The following is a 16,668-nucleotide window of genomic DNA, read 5'->3' on the forward strand; positions in this document are numbered from 1 at the left end:
AAAAAGAAATGATATACCGTCGCGCAATATTTTGCGGTTTCATTTCTGTGACGAGAGACACAAACACGTGTTCACTTATTACAGCACAACTCACGACTGAGCATTTGCATCAATGTGCCGCTTGGACTAGAAGTATCTTATAGACCAAGGTCAAAGATGGTGTGCCTACGCAAGCTGCAGGGTTGCCACATCTTGCAAAGAAAAATCAGTCTCATTACTTTATTGTCGCACCTCGTATATCTAGTCAAACCTGACCTCGTGTGCTGTTTCAGGGTATCAATCGCTTGTCCAAGCTGGTGAACCAGACTGCCAAATGAGTACGGCGACCCATCCTCTTCTTTAGAGGAGCCCTGACGGGCTCTCTTTTTCTCTTTGATGTCCATTTTCTTGACTATAGACGATTTCGTCGTGCCACCACTTTCGGAGGATGCCCCTTACAAAGGAAGTGACCCACGCCTTCTCATGGTGTAGTACTGGACTAAGAAGATCATTCCGACTCCAGCGAATACCCACACGCCCTAGTGACCCAAACAATTTGTCAAAAGTTTGGGATTTTTTGTGATCGGGATTTATATCAAGGAAATTTTTGGATAGGGTAACTATTGCAGAAGTTATGAAGGAAAAGGAATTCCCCCTACTAAATTCACTTCGTAGCACTTAGAAAAATTTCCTAAGTCCTTGTTTACGTTAAATGATTCGGTTGTCGAATCTTGTCTTTCGACTTAGAAAATTTCAGTATAAAAGTAGTATTCATAACCAAAAAACCAAGTTGTTATACTTGTTTATAAAAAAATCAAAAAACAAGTGTTGAACTACACAACCTCATCTAGGAACTCCCACACAGTCCGACAATGCGGCTCTCGCCACACTGACTCGCCGTCAGTGTAAAGAGATTTCAGAAAGAACATTACACCCACCTTGCGATACTAAATGTAGGTTATCTTGCAGTGATAATATTTCACATTTACATAGGCAGGAGTTATTACAGTCCTATTTAAGGTTAGGTGATGTTAATCGTCAAAGGGATTACATATATCAAAACAAATGACAATAATTGAATTGAGCCAAAATATAGATATGCCAGAAGCGAAAGTGCTAGATCGTTAAATTATGCATATTCCTTCATAGTTGAAGATAAATATATTAGAGTGAGTAAATTATTTTTCATGAATGCTCTTAATATAAGTAATAAAGTTATTCAAACAACCGTAAAGAAAACCAAGCCAGATGGTCTTTCTTTTTCCTGTTTAGCCTCCGGTAACTACCGTTTAGATAATTCTTCAGAGGATGAATTGAGGATGATATGTATGAGTGTAAATGAAGTGTAGTTTTGTACATTCTCAGTTTGACCATTCCTGAGATGTGTGGTTAATTGAAACCCAACCACCAAAGAACACCGCCGGTATACACGATCTAGTATTCAAATCCGTGTAAAAATAACTGGCTTTACTAGGACTACCACCAGTAGTTGACACCTTAAGGATTTATTTGTCTGTTTGTTAACATTTCTTCAACCGAATTCACGGTAGGGGAAACTTAAAATTACTCATAGCTGCACAAACTATTCTTCTATCATATTGTCACAAGAATAAAATTAATAAAATGAATGTGAAAAATTTATTTTTTTTTTAAAACAAAAGAGGACAGGTTCAGTAGTTGACACCAAGCGAAAACAAGAATATTTAGTAGTTACACTTTTTATTTTCAGTAGTTGACACTCTATACAAAACTCTTTATTTTTTTACACTCTTTATTTATTTTACATATAAAATTATTATACACTATTATGATACACTCTTTAGTAGTTTATTTGTGTTCTGAAATGAAAAAAAAGGGTTCAATAAGTGAATTTATGCCTACTTTGTATAAATACAGGAATGAAATGTATGGAAGTTGTAAAAAAATACAAAAATTAAATGTTAACATATTAGGTAACTTATCCCTATTCTCTAGTTAATTAAGTTAAGCAAAATTAAGATAGGTTGTGCAGGTTATCGGAATGCAAGAAGTAAATTCCATATTATGGAGGTAGAAGAATTTGTTTATTTGGGAAGTAGAATTACTAAAGATGGACGAAGCAGGAGCGATATAAAATGCCGAATAGCACAAGCTAAACGAGCCTTCAGTAAGAAATATAATTTGTTTACATCAAAAATTAATTTAAATGTCAGGAAAAGATTTTTGAAGGTGTATGTTTGGAGCGTAGCTTTATATGGAAGTGAAACTTGAACGATCGGAGTATCTGAGAAGAAAAGATTAGAAGCTTTTGAAATGCGGTGCTATAGGAGAATGTTAAAAATCAGATGGGTGGATAAAGTGACAAATGAAGAGGTATTGCGGCAAATAGATGAAGAAAGAAGCATTTGGAAAAATATAGTTAAAAGAAGAGACAGACTTATAGGCCACATACTAAGGCATCCTGGAATAGTCGCTTTAATTTTGGAAGGACAGGTAGAAGGGAAAAATTGTGTAGGCAGGCCACGTTTGGAATATGTAAAACAAATTGTAAGGGGTGTAGGATGTAGAGGGTATACTGAAATGAAACGACTAGCACTAGATAGGGAATCTTGGAGAGCTGCATCAAACCAGTCAAATGACTGAAGACAAAAAAAAAATTATTATTATTATTCTCATAACTATGAAGTACAAGGATGTAGGGAGCTGAATTCCGGCTAGACAGGAACATTGAATGAAGCTACCTCTGACCAGCTAGTCTTCCATAATTTCTTGACTTTGTAATATAAAAGGCTTGGTTTCCACAGTATTTCAAGTAATTCTTCTTTAAGTATTTTCAAGTAATAGTTGGAGGCATTTGAAAATGAAAGAGGGAGTAATTCAGAAGTTGACACATTGTGACTCAAATAGTTGACAGGCGGTGTCAACTATTTGGTTTGAACATTTTTTGGAGGTTATAATACACGATTTTGCTTTGAAAGAAGTTAAATAACACTCAAATAAAGCAGAACTATCAAATTATATTATTACCCACAAGTTGACACCAAGTGTCAACTACTCAATATTATGTCATGTAAAGTTTCAGTAGTTGACACGACGCCCAACAGCCATTTTTTAAAAATTTTTTGGTTATTTTAAATAACTGTATGTACATTTTTGAGTCTAAAACAAAGTACTAAATACCTTCTTAATCAAAATTACAATTGGTGTTTAAATTTACAACGCTTACCTTTCAGCCTGTTCTTAGCAAACTCTACAACAAAATCGCAACAATCAATTAAAACACATGCACTGTTATCATCAGATGATTGTGGTGAGACTGCTGCTAAAGATGGTGGGTACAGTAGTTCACATACACACCATTAGAGAGCTACACTACACAGACAGACAAACATTAATCATCTAACACCTTTGTTTCTCTTGTTATTGTATTTTTTCGTTGTAGGTGTCAACTACTGGTGGTTTTACCTTAGTGTACAAATATGAGAAATTTCAGAGGTTCCAACTTGATGTGTACATGCTTTTTGTAATTTGGTCTGCTTGCATAATATTCAGTGTGAGCTTCATGTTCAAACTATGATATGTTGGAACACGTCCTCTCAGCAATAGTCATAATGGGAATTACAGAAAGTCGGAATGGACTCATTGCTTCCTTCATAGACATGCTCTTGCAACAAAAAATATACTGGAAAGTCTCAAAAAAATTCTTTGTAAAACTGTAAAAGTGGTTAATTTTATTATGATCAAACCATTACAGAACAGGCTATTTGGTAAACTATACGATGAAAAGTGCGAAAAGAAAAAATATCTTCTTTTCCATAGAGAAATCACATGGTTATATCAGGGGAAAATATAAATAAACCCGGTTATTGAAATTGGAAGATGAATTAATAGTATTTTTCCAGAATGGCTGGCTTACTTACCTGATGTATTTTCGCATTTAAACCACTTGAATAAGAATTTACAAGGACGTAATTAAAAAATTCTATTAACCAAGTTCACACTTTTATTAAGACGCTTGATATCTGCATTATTTGTATTAAAAGCCAACATTTTCATATGTTTATACTCACTTCTTATAATACTGAGAAAAATTTGGATGAAGATGCATTTGTGTGAGCTAAAACTTCAGTTGGCAGAATATATCCCAGAAGATAAAAATGATTTCTCAAAGAGATCCAAACATGGCACTGCTTGGTATAATAACTATATATATATTTTTTTTAAAAACAGCTTACCAAATTCCAATTTGTTTTCCTTGAGTACTTTTGCATCAAAAATCTTAACTAGAATTCTATACAGAAGAATTTAGAGAAGAGTGGCAGAAGTATTAGGAGAAGACCGATTTAGTTTCAGGAATAGTATAGGGACAAAGGAAGCAATTTTAGGCCTCAGATTAATAGTAGAAGGAAGTTTTAAGAAAAACAAACCAACATACTTGGCGTTTATAGACCTAGCAAAGGCATTCGATAACGTAGACTGGAATAAAATGTTCAGCATTTAAAACAAATTAAGGTTCAAATACAGAGATAGAAGAACAATTGCTAACATGTACAGGAACCAAACAGCAACAATAACAATTGAAGAACATAAGAAAGAAGCCCTAATAAGAAAGGGAGTCCGACAAGGATGTTCCCTATCTCCGTTACTTTTTAATCTTTACATGGAACTAGCAGTTAATGATGTTAAAGAACAATTTAGATTCGAAGTAACAGTACAAGGTGAAAAGATAAAGATGCTACGATTTGCTGATGATATAGTAATTCTAGCCGATAGTAAAAAGGATTTAGAAGAAACAATGAATCGCATGGATGAAGTCCTACAAAAGAAAATAAACAAGAACAAAATAAAGGTATTAGAAATAACAAAGATGGACCACTGAATGTGAAAATAGGAGGAGAAAAGATTATGGAGGTAGAAGAATTTTGTTATTTGGGAAGTAGAATTACTAAAGATGGACGAAACAGGAATGATATAAAATGCCGAATAGCACAGGCGTATTAGAAGTATAATTCCTTTACATCAAAAATTAATTTAAACGTCAGAAAAAGATTTTTCCTGACGTTAAAGTATATGTTTGTAGTGTCACTTTATATGGAAGTGAAACTTGGACGATCGGAGTATCTGAGAAGAAGCTTTTTGAAATGTGGTGTTATAGGAGAATGATAAAAATCAGATTGTGGGATAAAATGACAAATGAAAAGGTGTTGCGGCAAATTGATGAAGAAAGAAGCATTTGGAAAAATATAGTTAAAAGAAGAGACAGACTTATAGGCGACATACTAAGGCATCCTGGAATAGTCGCTTTAATATTGGAAGGACAGGTAAAGGGAAAAATTGTGTAGGCAGGCCACATTTGGAATATGTAAAACAAATTGTTAGTAATGTAGGATGAGGGGGTATACCGAAATGAAACGACTAGCACTAGATAGGAAATCTTGGAGAGCTGCATCAAACCAGTCAAATGACTGAAGACAAAAAAAAAAGAGTACCTTTGACTATTCTGCCATCTTAAAGAGATGGCAGAATGGCTAAATTATGATTAATATATATATATATATAAATTATAAACCTACATAATTAAATTATATATATATATATATATATATTAAAATTGATTGTCATTTTGTTAAAATTCGTCAGAAGGTAAAGTTTGAAGTCTAAGTGACTACGTCTGTTTTGTAATAGTTTCTCAATTGTTATTTCTTCTAAATTGTTATAGAGATCAATTGACAAACTATTAAAACACAGTGAAGGAAAACACTTACGGATAGTGCTATCGAAGAACGCATTACTTATCAGTAGACGCGTAGGTAGATGACTGTATTTCTTATCTACGAAACAAATTACCACACAGTAAGTTTGAAGTGTGCAACTCCTTGACCATATCCAAGATTCATCACCAGTAATAACATATTTTAGAAAAACAGCAACGGTTTCAATTCGCCCTAGAAGATCGCGTGACACATTTCCACCCTATTGTTTTTCTGTTCAACAGTGAGATTTTTTTGGGACCTTTTTTGCAGAAACATCTTTCACGTCCGATTTGTTTGTCAAAATTTGATGGACTGTGTTGTAAGGTTGAAATTCAATTGTTCAGCAATCATTCGCCCGGTCGTACCGTGTCAAGTCTTCAATTCACTCGACATTGTCGTCACTTTTTGTCGTTAACGGGTCTTACAGTGCGTGGATTGTCTGTAAATGATTTCCGGCCATCCTTTAAACCGCCTAAGAACTTGGGGTAGTCACAGAGCATCATCTCTTCATTTCAATTTTTAATTTTGTTAAAGTTTCAGTAACATTCTTATACAGTTTAACGCATAACCTGATCGCACAACGTTGCTTATAACTTTACAGCGTTGCCAATTTGGCTGCCAAAAAAACTAGTCTCATTATTACAGATGTTTTATATCGCTTAACTTTTTTTTTTAGGGTCAGAATAAGAAGCTTGTTGACCCGGTGTCAAATGAAAAACTAGAAAATAGTAAAAGATCTTTCTGCAAGGTTCCTTTTTGATGGCTATACAATAAGCCAAATAGTTAAAGAAAATATAAAAATATTTACCTCGATAACTCCATATTCGTAACTGATTTCCATAGCATAGAGTTGGTGATGAATTCTACTCTCGTCAACAGCTTCTTTTAACGTTCTGTTAAACCACGTGTAACTAGTAATCACCTATTCAATAAAATACAATTAATAACCAAATAAAATTTATTTAATATTTTATAAAATATACGTTAAAGCTAAGCCTAGTCGACAGAAATTGTTACGCAATCATCATCAGTAGACTGATGGAAAAGTACATGTGATACGGTCTATGAAACCTGAATTCTGTAAGTCGGCACGCGTTATTTTCCAGAACAGCAAAAATTAACAAAAAAAAAAATTGATTTTTAGGTTTTAACATCTGTCAAACGAATTCAATAACTAAATTCAAATATTTCCGCTTTTAAAATACCAAAAGCGGATCTTGAAGTACACACGGTGCATTTTTGAAACCACGTCACAAGTCAGTAATGTGACTTACTGAATTTTGTTTCTTCAAAGCTTGTTGCGATGAAAGTACCGTAATATTTTTATTATGTTAATCCATTTATACGAGACTTATTTTTTAAATAAAAAATATTAATTACAAGTTTCAGTCGAATTATTTTACACAAATTTTAGTACTATTTTTATAAAGTTGGTAATGATAGCCAGATGTCTTCATTTCTTCAACATTTTTACAATTTTGTGTTTTATTAGAAACTGTGAAAACTAGAAATGTGAGTTTTCCTACTTACGGCGTGGTTTCATAGACTGCATCACATTTACAGGGTTCGGCATATAAACCTGACGATTTTTCAGGGATAATAATAAACTGTGTTTCGTACTATTTAATACATCTAATTAAAGATCAATTTTTCAATTTATAGAGAATTTATATATATATATATATAGAGAGAGAAAGAGAGTGAGAGAGAGAGAGAGAGAGAGAAAGAAAGAGAGAGAGAAAAATAAAAAGAGAAAGGGCGACAGAGAGAGAGAGAGAGAGAGTGAGAGAGAGAGAGAGAGAGAGAGAGAGAGAGAGAGAGAGAGAGAGAGAGAAAGGGAGACAGTGAGAGAGAGAGAGAGAGACTTAGATTTTTTTTATTTGAATATTATGTCATCCAAATATTTTCCATCACTCCTCACACACACTTAACCTTGTACTAAAATTTGACATTGCACGCTCAATCATCGCGATGATTGAGCGTGCGAAATAAACGCTGTGTTACAATAACTGAGTCATTATATTTAAAATAGACTTCAATCACAAACGCTTGTTGTTTACCCGACCATGACATACCGGCTACTGAAACAGCATGAATAGACCTGTCGATGTACAACATTTCCGTCTTCTCATTGACAGTGGTGCCAACATAACAATTACTACAAAATCGTCAGATTTATATGCCGGACGCTATAAAAAACCTATAAAAATTGAAAAACAAATAATTGCTCTTGTTCTAGACAAACCCGATACAAAAAATGTGAATATAGTTTAAAAATATCTAAACAATTTAAACCACTAATCCAGATACCCTTCTTCTTTTTCCTGTTTAGCCTCCGGTAACTACCGTTTAGATAATACTTCAGAGGATGAATGAGGAATTGTTTACATACAATTCAGAAGAGTGAGTAGAAGATACTTTTTTGTGTTTCATTATATACTATTGAGGTTATAATAGTATAATATTATAATATTTCTTAGCGAAATTTTTCTAAGTTAATATACAGGCTCATACAGGCGTGTTTATTGTAGTAAACAAGGACTTGTAATTATTCTCTCGTATTACCGTCGTACTAGTAGAGATTTTTTCTAAGTCCTCAGAGCTGTTTTAATAGGGAATTACATTTCTACTAATATCTCGAAAACTACCCACTCGATTTCCTTCCTACCTGGACATAAATTCGTCCCAAAACCTTCTCTAACCCCCTACCACCACGACCCCCCCCCAAATATTTTTTGGGGGGCCCCTTCCCCGAGTGGGTACTCGTAGAACTTGGGACGGCCGCCTGAGTACAGTACTATATCATGCGAAGACGCGGTTCACTCCCTATGGATGGGACATCCGCCCAAAGTAGCAGCAGCATGACAAAATCGGCGACGGTCAAGAAAACCGATCTAAAAGGGAAGAAGAGGCTCCGTCAAGGATCTTCCGAGGAGGAAGAAGAGGCACCCGATACAGCGAGCAGTCTAGCATACCGATTGGGTCTGATACTGATATCGTTGAAACAGCATTTAGGCCCAGGTTTGAATAAGTACATTGCGACCCGTGAACAGGATCTAAGGCGAGTATACGAGGGACTGAATGCGCTTTCCGAGCTGTCCTCTCCAGACACAAAGACTTCCCAAGCTACCCAAACGGACCCTATTGCGGGTGACGATTACATGGAGTATATTTTGACCAGCGATTTGAGTGATGAAGAACTCATTGAGCTCCTCCCTAAAAGGTGGCCTAACTCACTTAGGGGCAAGCTAAAGTTGGTTACTGACCTTCCACCTGAAGTCAAAGACACTTGTACTCTTAGAGATTTAAGGAGAGTAGGTGAGCAGGATATAGGTAACAAGCTCGCAGCTGGTGACATCATAAAAGACGAAATAACTCTAATAGGAGACCAAACCGTTGAAGAAAAGAAGAAGAAATTTAAGATACATTATGACTCGGGAGCCCCGGAAAAGGAAACCCTTTCTTGTTTATTGAAGGCGTTCAAAAAGATAGCTATACAGTCACCAAATTCAGCGTACATACTGCCTTCGGGCAGTATGGGAAATTTTGCCAAGAAGATCATATCCTATATCTTCAGAGCAAGGGAAACACCTGTATATGTGTTAACTCTCCAAGGGGATGGTGGGACCAGGCACATCGGTAATAATCAATCGGTAAAAATCCCGATAAAGAAGGCTACTCCACCGGCGGAGCAAAGCCGAACAGTGATTGTTAAGGCGGAAGGAAAAACGTACGCGGAGCTCCTCCGGTCCATGAAGGATGCTGTCACCAGCGAGGAGGCAAATAACGTCATCTCATTGCGAAAGGGCCGTAACGAGGAGCTTCACGATAGGATACAGGGTGCAGAGAAAGCGGAACAATTTACATCTATCCTGAGGGACAAGGCTGCCGACCTTCACGTTGATATAAAAAGCAGAGCTGGAAGGAGAACTGTTGTGCACATCCGAGATGTCGAGCATGACACAACAGAGCAAGAGGTTATGGCTGCCATTATAAAACGCGTGGGTTCTAGCGAGGAAGTCAAGATAACATCCATGAGGAAAGGTTTTGGCGAGACACAAAATATTACGGTCATGACCTCTTATAGAGCGGCATGCAAACTGGTCGAGGAAAGAATAAGAATCGGATGGATTAGTTGCCGGGTGTACATCCGGGAAGATGAAGACAGGTGCTACCGTTGTTGGGGCACGGGCCATAGAAGGCACGAATGTAAGGGCCCAGATAGGCTCGATTTGTGCTTCAACTGCGGTAGCAGAGGTCACAAGATAGCGGATTGTCTTGAACCTAAGCAATGCCTCGATTGTAAGAGCGGTGAACATAGGACTGGAGCATGGCAATGTAAGAAAAAATTGCATGATTAGGACTATGTTAGCGAATGCCAATAGGAGTATTCTCGCTCACGACTTAATTAGTCGTGCTGTTGCAGACAAGAACGTAGACCTCCTTGTGGTCACCGAACCCAATAAATATGAAGCTGCCAAACTTGGATGGACTGTTGATATGTCGGGAGATGTTGCGATTATGGATGTAAGTCATAGTATACAATGGAATTTCAAGTTTAGAGGTAGTGGCGTGGTGTCTGTTGAAACCGAAACAACTCTATTCGTGGGTGTGTACATTTCGTCCAACATTGCGATCGCGGACTTTACTAACTTCATCGACACTTTACAAGGTGTGATTACCAATTCAACCAAGAGGATCGTAATGTTGGGTGATTTTAACAGCAAAATGGTGGCGGCTGGCAGTCGAAACACCAAACAGGAGGGGACAGATCCTTGCCGATCTCCTGGAAACTGCCGGCTGCATCTGCATTAATGACGATACGCCCACGTAGCGAGAGGTCATCGGTCGGTGCTTGACCTCACCATCCTGGACTGTAGGTGGAGGAGGAATCAGTACCAGTGGATGGTTCTCTCAGAAGATATAGCGAGCGATCACCGCGCCACTATCTTGGATTTGAAAGACGTACATTTCAGGCGTGAAGTGCACTCCCCCCCACCGAGATTCTCATCAGTACAAATAGAGCAAATCGTCAACAGGACTGCAAGTAGACTGTCTGATAGCCATCAACAATCACCTGAGGCTTTATCTAATATAATAAAGCAGGAAATGGACAGAATGGCAGCTAACAATACAAGGAGGCGCTCCGTATATTGGTGGACTGCTGAAATTGAAGCAATGAGACAAGAGCTCCAGTCCCTTAGGAGAAGGAAACAACGTATTCTTAGAAATAACAGAGAAGGGTACCAGGAAATAGCCAATAGATACCTCGAGGCAAGAAGAACGCTCAATAAGGCTATTAAGAGACGTAAAAAGGATTGCTGGATCAGGCTCTGCGAAGAGCTTGACAGCAATCCCTGGAGCCAGGCATATCGTATTGTGACCAAAAAGTTCGGGAGACGTATGCCTATCCTCAATAAGACCAGTGTTGCAAGGGAGATAGCCAGGTTGTTCCCGCATACAGTGCCTGATATCGTGAGATCCACACCTTGCGACAATAGAAGATTCACCATGGAAGAGCTGCAACTTGCGGCGAGGAGTTTGGCAACCAAAAAGAGCCCTGGCCCGGACAAGATTCCCGCGGCAGTGATCAAGGGGCTGGTTCAGAAGGCTCCCTGGGAGATGCTCGAGATTGCCAGCCATGGCATGGAGAACGGAGACTTCCCCGACTGCTGGAAGGAGGCCAGAGTGGTATTCCTACCTAAAGGCACCTCTTCGGAGGAAGATATAACCTATAGACCCCTGAGCCTCCTTAACATGATGGGGAAGCTAGTAGAAAAGATGCTGGCTCGCCGCATCATCAAAGAACTAGAAGAGGGAGCCGGAATCAGTCCTAACCAGTACGGGTTTATGCGGGGGCGATCCACCGTGCAGGCTATCTACCGAATTTCGGGATGGGCCGACGAGGTGAAGAGAGGAACTTGGCGAACCAGGAGAATTCCACTGATGCTATCACTAGACATAAAAAACGCGTTCGGGGCTATCGGTTGGGGTCATATTAATGACGCAGTTGCGGCTAGGGGCCTCAGCCCGTACCTGCGTAGGCAAATTGAATGTTACTTGTCCAACAGAGGATGTCTGGTGGAAGCACAGGAAGAAACAGTACATTTTCAAATGCACGGTGGAGTTCCGCAGGGCTCTGTTTTGGGGCCGTTGTTGTGGCTGGTGATTATAGATGAACTCCTTCAGAAGGAGTTTCCTGTCGGCGTTCAGGTGCTGGCTTATGCAGATGACCTTGCAGTCCTCGTAGAGGGAAGGACGGTCTTGGAGGTGCGGGAGAGGGTGTATGCGGCCATCGACACTATACAGGAGTGGTTGAGGTCCAGGGGTCTGCAACTGTCTACGGAAAAATGCCGGTGTATTGCCTTTACGGGTAGAAGAGTGGTAGAACCGTTCAATATTTCCATCAACGGTCATGCTATAGAAGAAGCGAATAACATCAAGTACTTAGGAGTTATCCTCCAGAAAAACGGTAGATTCACCGAGCACATAGTCAATGTATGCAACAAGGCAGAAAGGATGATAAAAAGTCTAAACATCATTATGTCATCGCAGAATGCCCCTCGGGCCTCAAAGCGCCGTTTACTGGCGACCACCGTCGTGTCTTCGCTTATGTATGCCGTTCCGGCCTGGTGGCGCTCTATCGCCATCAGGCGCAACAAAGAGAGACTGGCGAGGACGCACAGGTGTGTGCTCCTAGGTGTTGTGTCCGCATACAGGACAGTGTCCTATGCCGCCCTGTGCGTGTTATCGGGCACGCCTCCTATTGACCTAATCGCAAAAAAGAGGGTGGAGAGGGCACAAGGCAAGCCAGAACAAGAGGTCAGGGATGCCGTTTATAATATCTGGCAGGAAAGATGGTCGCAGGAAGCTGTGGGTCGATGGACGAGAACCCTCATCCCCGACATCAAGCCGTGGTTGTCGAGAAGATTTGGTGAGGTTGATCATCACCTATCGCAGTTTTTTACAGGACATGGTTCCTTCAATAACTACCTGCACAAAATAGGCAAGAGAGAAGAGCCAATTTGCAACTACTGCAACGAGATAGATGATGCTGAGCACACCTTTTTTGAGTGCAATAGGTGGGACACACTTAGACATAGTAAGTCACTCACAGGTATAACTCCAGAGACAACAATAGACTACATGCTAAGAAGCGAGTCAAACCGGAATAATTTTGCTAGTTTTGTTAGACAAGTTGTTCTACAGAAATACTCCGATGAGAGAAGACAAGGTGTTGGCTAGAATAGGACCGGGTGGACAGCCTTGCTGGTGAGGTCCAGCATGCTGCGGTGTGTTGGCACTGATGAGCCACCAAGGACTCCACGGGTAACAGTCAGGCAAGAGCACACTGAATACTGAAGGGACCCGGTACCGCGTCGCGGCGAACTGGGTCTGGCGTGGTGTATTAGTATTGCCCTTTTGGGTCCCCAAGGGGCCAATATTGATAAAGAACTCTCAAAAAGAGCTAACCGGTAGGCCAACCTGCCTTGCCGGTATATAGCCGGTAGGTGGGGAGGCCTATTTGAGTTTAAAGACACTCCCCTGGGCGGCGTAATACCAACAAGTCGGTCCGGCCCAGGGGAGCTGAGAGAAAAAAAAAAAAAAAAAAAAAAGGATGAATGAGGATGAAATGTATGGGTGTAAATGAAGTGTAATCTTGTACATTCTCAGTTCGACCGTTTCTGAGATGTGTGGTTAATTGAAACCCAACCCCACCAAAGAACACCGGTATCCACGATCTAGTATTCAAATCCGTGTAAAAATAACTGGCTTTACTAGGACTTGAACGCTGGAACTCTCGGCTTCCAAATCAGCTAATTTGGGAAGACGCGTTCACCACTAGACCAACCCGGTGGGTTAATCCAGATACCTACCATGACTTATTGGATACACATCTTTTATAGATCAGGTAAGTAAAATTATTGAATTCGGATGCATTTTTAATAAAATTTGTCTTTTATGCGGTTTAAACAGGAAAACTAAATTAATGAAGATGTGTGGAGAACGGTTTCCATTACGCACTTTTAAAGGGTTGTGGCGTATTCCTGCTAGCACCGAAAGGACTTCAATGGACGGTCTGAAGGGCAATTTCATCGGGGGCAGAGGTTTTAAAAGCCCAGTCTCCCGCGGTCGGACCCAGAAATGGGTTTGAGAATGCTCAAACCCATTTCGGCATGTACGGCAGGAATGCCGTACACAAATCCGTCCATAAAAAATAACAAAATTTGATACTTAGACCCGTCATTAAAATAAACCTTTGAAATACGTCCGATTACAGAATCATACGCAGCAAGGGACACTGTCCAGGCACTGCGATTCGAAGGAAAGATTTGTAATATTCCCGCCAGTTTTGCATTCCTTTTAAAGACTTGCATAAATATAACTTCTTTAATAAATTCATTTTTTTTAATTTTCTATAACAAAAAAAAAAAACACGCATGTACAAGAATTCAAGCATTCATACAGAAATAAATATTTTTTTTTTTTTAGTTTAATAAACTTACACTGGCCGCAGCTGTAGTAATTTTAGTGCCGCCAGAAGCTCCAATAACCATTGTTACATTACCATCTTTATCAACAATTATTGTAGGGCTGACCGATGACAATGACATTTTTCCAGGCTCGATAAAATTATTCGGTGACGGTTGTAAGCCGAAATAGTTTACATTACCGGGAACTGAGAAATCATCCATACCGCTGTTAAGTATTATACCGGTGCGTTTTGATGTAATGCCGGCTCCAAAACTGAAACAAGTATTAAGAAAAGCGAATATTAATTATTACTCATTACACCGGTTAAAAATCTGCGATTATAAAAAATAATCGTATAATTCGTACCAAATTATTTTTTTGTAGAAATCGACAACTATTTGTTATAACACGGAGGATATATTGCAGCTGATGGATGGACGTAGAATATATAAGAGTGCTAGTGATGGAGAAAATAAAAGGAACTATGGAGAATTAAGAAATATTATAAACGGGAAGTGCAAATTAGCGAAAGAAGAGTGGATTAAAGAAAAGTGTTCAAAAGTGGAAAGAGAAATGAACATTGGAAAAATAGACGGAGCATACAGGAAAGTTAAGGAAAATTTTCTGAAAATGATAGAGACAGACATACAGTGTGAAACAGAGGAAGAGAGAGAAAAAGACTGACAGACAGAATGAGAGAGTGAGACAGACAAGAGAGACAGAGGAAGGGGAGAAAGAGTGAGAGAGAGAGGGTGTGAGACAGAAAGGTTGAAGAGAGAGAGACTGACAGACAGAGGGAGAGAGAGAAAAAGACTGACACTCAGACAGACAGAATGAGAGGGAGAAAGACAAGAGAGACAGAGAGAGTGTGTGAGAGACAGAAAGGTTGAAGAGAGAGAGAGAGAGAGAGACAGACAGAGTCACAGAGAGAGAGAGAGATAGAGAGAGAGTGACAGAAAGATAGAGACAGACATACATACAGTGTGAGACAGAGGGAGAGAGAGAGAAAAAGACTGACAGAATGAGAGAGCGAGAAAGACAAGAGGAAGGACAGAGGAAGGGGAGAAAGAGTGAGAGAGAGTGAGGGTGTGAGAGACAGAAAGGTTGGAGAGCTTGGAGAGAGAGAGACAGAAATTAAGACAGAGGGGAGAGAGATAGACAGTGTGAGAGAGCAGAGAGAGATGGACAGACATACAGATAGATACACTGAGAGGTGAATGTGAGTCACAGAGAGAGAGAGAGAGAGAGAGAGAGAAAGAGAAAGACTGACAGAATGAGAGAGTGAGAAAGACAAGAGAGACAGAGGAAGAGAGAAAGAGACGGATGACAGTCTGAGAGAGCGAGAGAAAATTTTAGGGTAAATAAATTAGAATCTAATAATGTGTTAAACAAAAATGGTACACCGATTTATAATACGATAGGTGGGTGGAATATATTGAAGAGTTATACGGAGGAAATGAATTAGAAAATGGTGTTATAGAGGAAGAAGAGGAAGAAGAGGATGAAAGGGGAGAAACAACACTGAGATCTGAATTTAAGAGAGCATTAAAAGTAAGATAAATGTGAAGAATTACAGAACAATTAGCTTAATTAGTCATGCATAAAAAATCTTAACTAGAATTTTGTACAGAAAAATTGAGAGGAGAGTGGAAGAAATGTTAGGAGAAGACAGATTTGATTTCAGGAAAAGTATAGGGACATGGGAAACAATTTTTATCGCTCAGATTAGTAGTAGAAGAAAGATTAAAGAAAAACAAACCAACATACTTGGCGTTTATAGACCTAGAAAAGGTGTTCGATAACGTAGACTGGAATAAAATGTTCAGCATTTTAAAAAAAATTAGGGTTCAAATACAGAGATACAAATACTTACAGGAACAGTAATAATTGAAGAACATTAAGAAAGAAGCCGTAAAAGAAAGGGAGTCCGATAAGGATGTTCCCTATCCCCGTTACTTTTTAATCTTTACATGGAAATAGCAGTTAATGATATTAAAGAACAATTTAGATCAGGAGTAACAATACAAGGTGAAAAGGTAAAGATGCTACGATTTGCCGATGATATAGTAATTCTAGCCGAGAGTAAAAAGGATTTAGAAGAAAAAATGAACGGCATTGATGAAGTCCTACGCAAGAAAATTAACAAGAACAAAACGAAAATAATAATATGTAGTAGAAATAACGAAGATGGATCACTGAATGTAAAATTAGTTAAAGAAAATATAATGGTGGTAGAAGAATTTTGTTATTTGGGAAGTAGAATTACTAAAGATGGACGAAGCAGGAGCGATATAAAATGCTGAAAAGCACAGACGAATCATAAATATAATTTTTTTACATCAAAAATTAATTTAAATGTCAGGAAAACATTTTTGAAAGTATACGTTAGAAGCGAACCTTTATATGAAAGTGAAACTTGGACAATCGGAAAAGAAACCGGAAAAGAAAAGATTAGAAGCATTTGAAATGTGGTACTATAGGA

At 38.7% G+C, this 16,668-nt stretch overlaps 1 protein-coding gene across 1 annotated transcript in view; it reads right to left on the reverse strand.

Annotated features, from left to right (window-relative positions):
• Positions 1–16,668, reverse strand: part of LOC142323039 (scoloptoxin SSD14-like) — a 144,540-nt gene that overhangs the window by 12,798 nt on the left and 115,074 nt on the right. The window contains exons 6-7 of the mRNA XM_075362133.1: positions 14,219–14,459; positions 6,520–6,633 (exon numbers count right to left, since the gene is read on the reverse strand). Of these exons, the coding sequence (XP_075218248.1) occupies positions 6,520–6,633; positions 14,219–14,459 (355 nt within the window). The remainder of the gene's footprint in view (positions 1–6,519; positions 6,634–14,218; positions 14,460–16,668) is intronic.

The sequence above is a fragment of the Lycorma delicatula genome, chromosome 4 (assembly GCF_047948215.1).
Source record: "Lycorma delicatula isolate Av1 chromosome 4, ASM4794821v1, whole genome shotgun sequence".
In the NCBI taxonomy this organism is placed as follows: domain Eukaryota; kingdom Metazoa; phylum Arthropoda; class Insecta; order Hemiptera; family Fulgoridae; genus Lycorma; species Lycorma delicatula.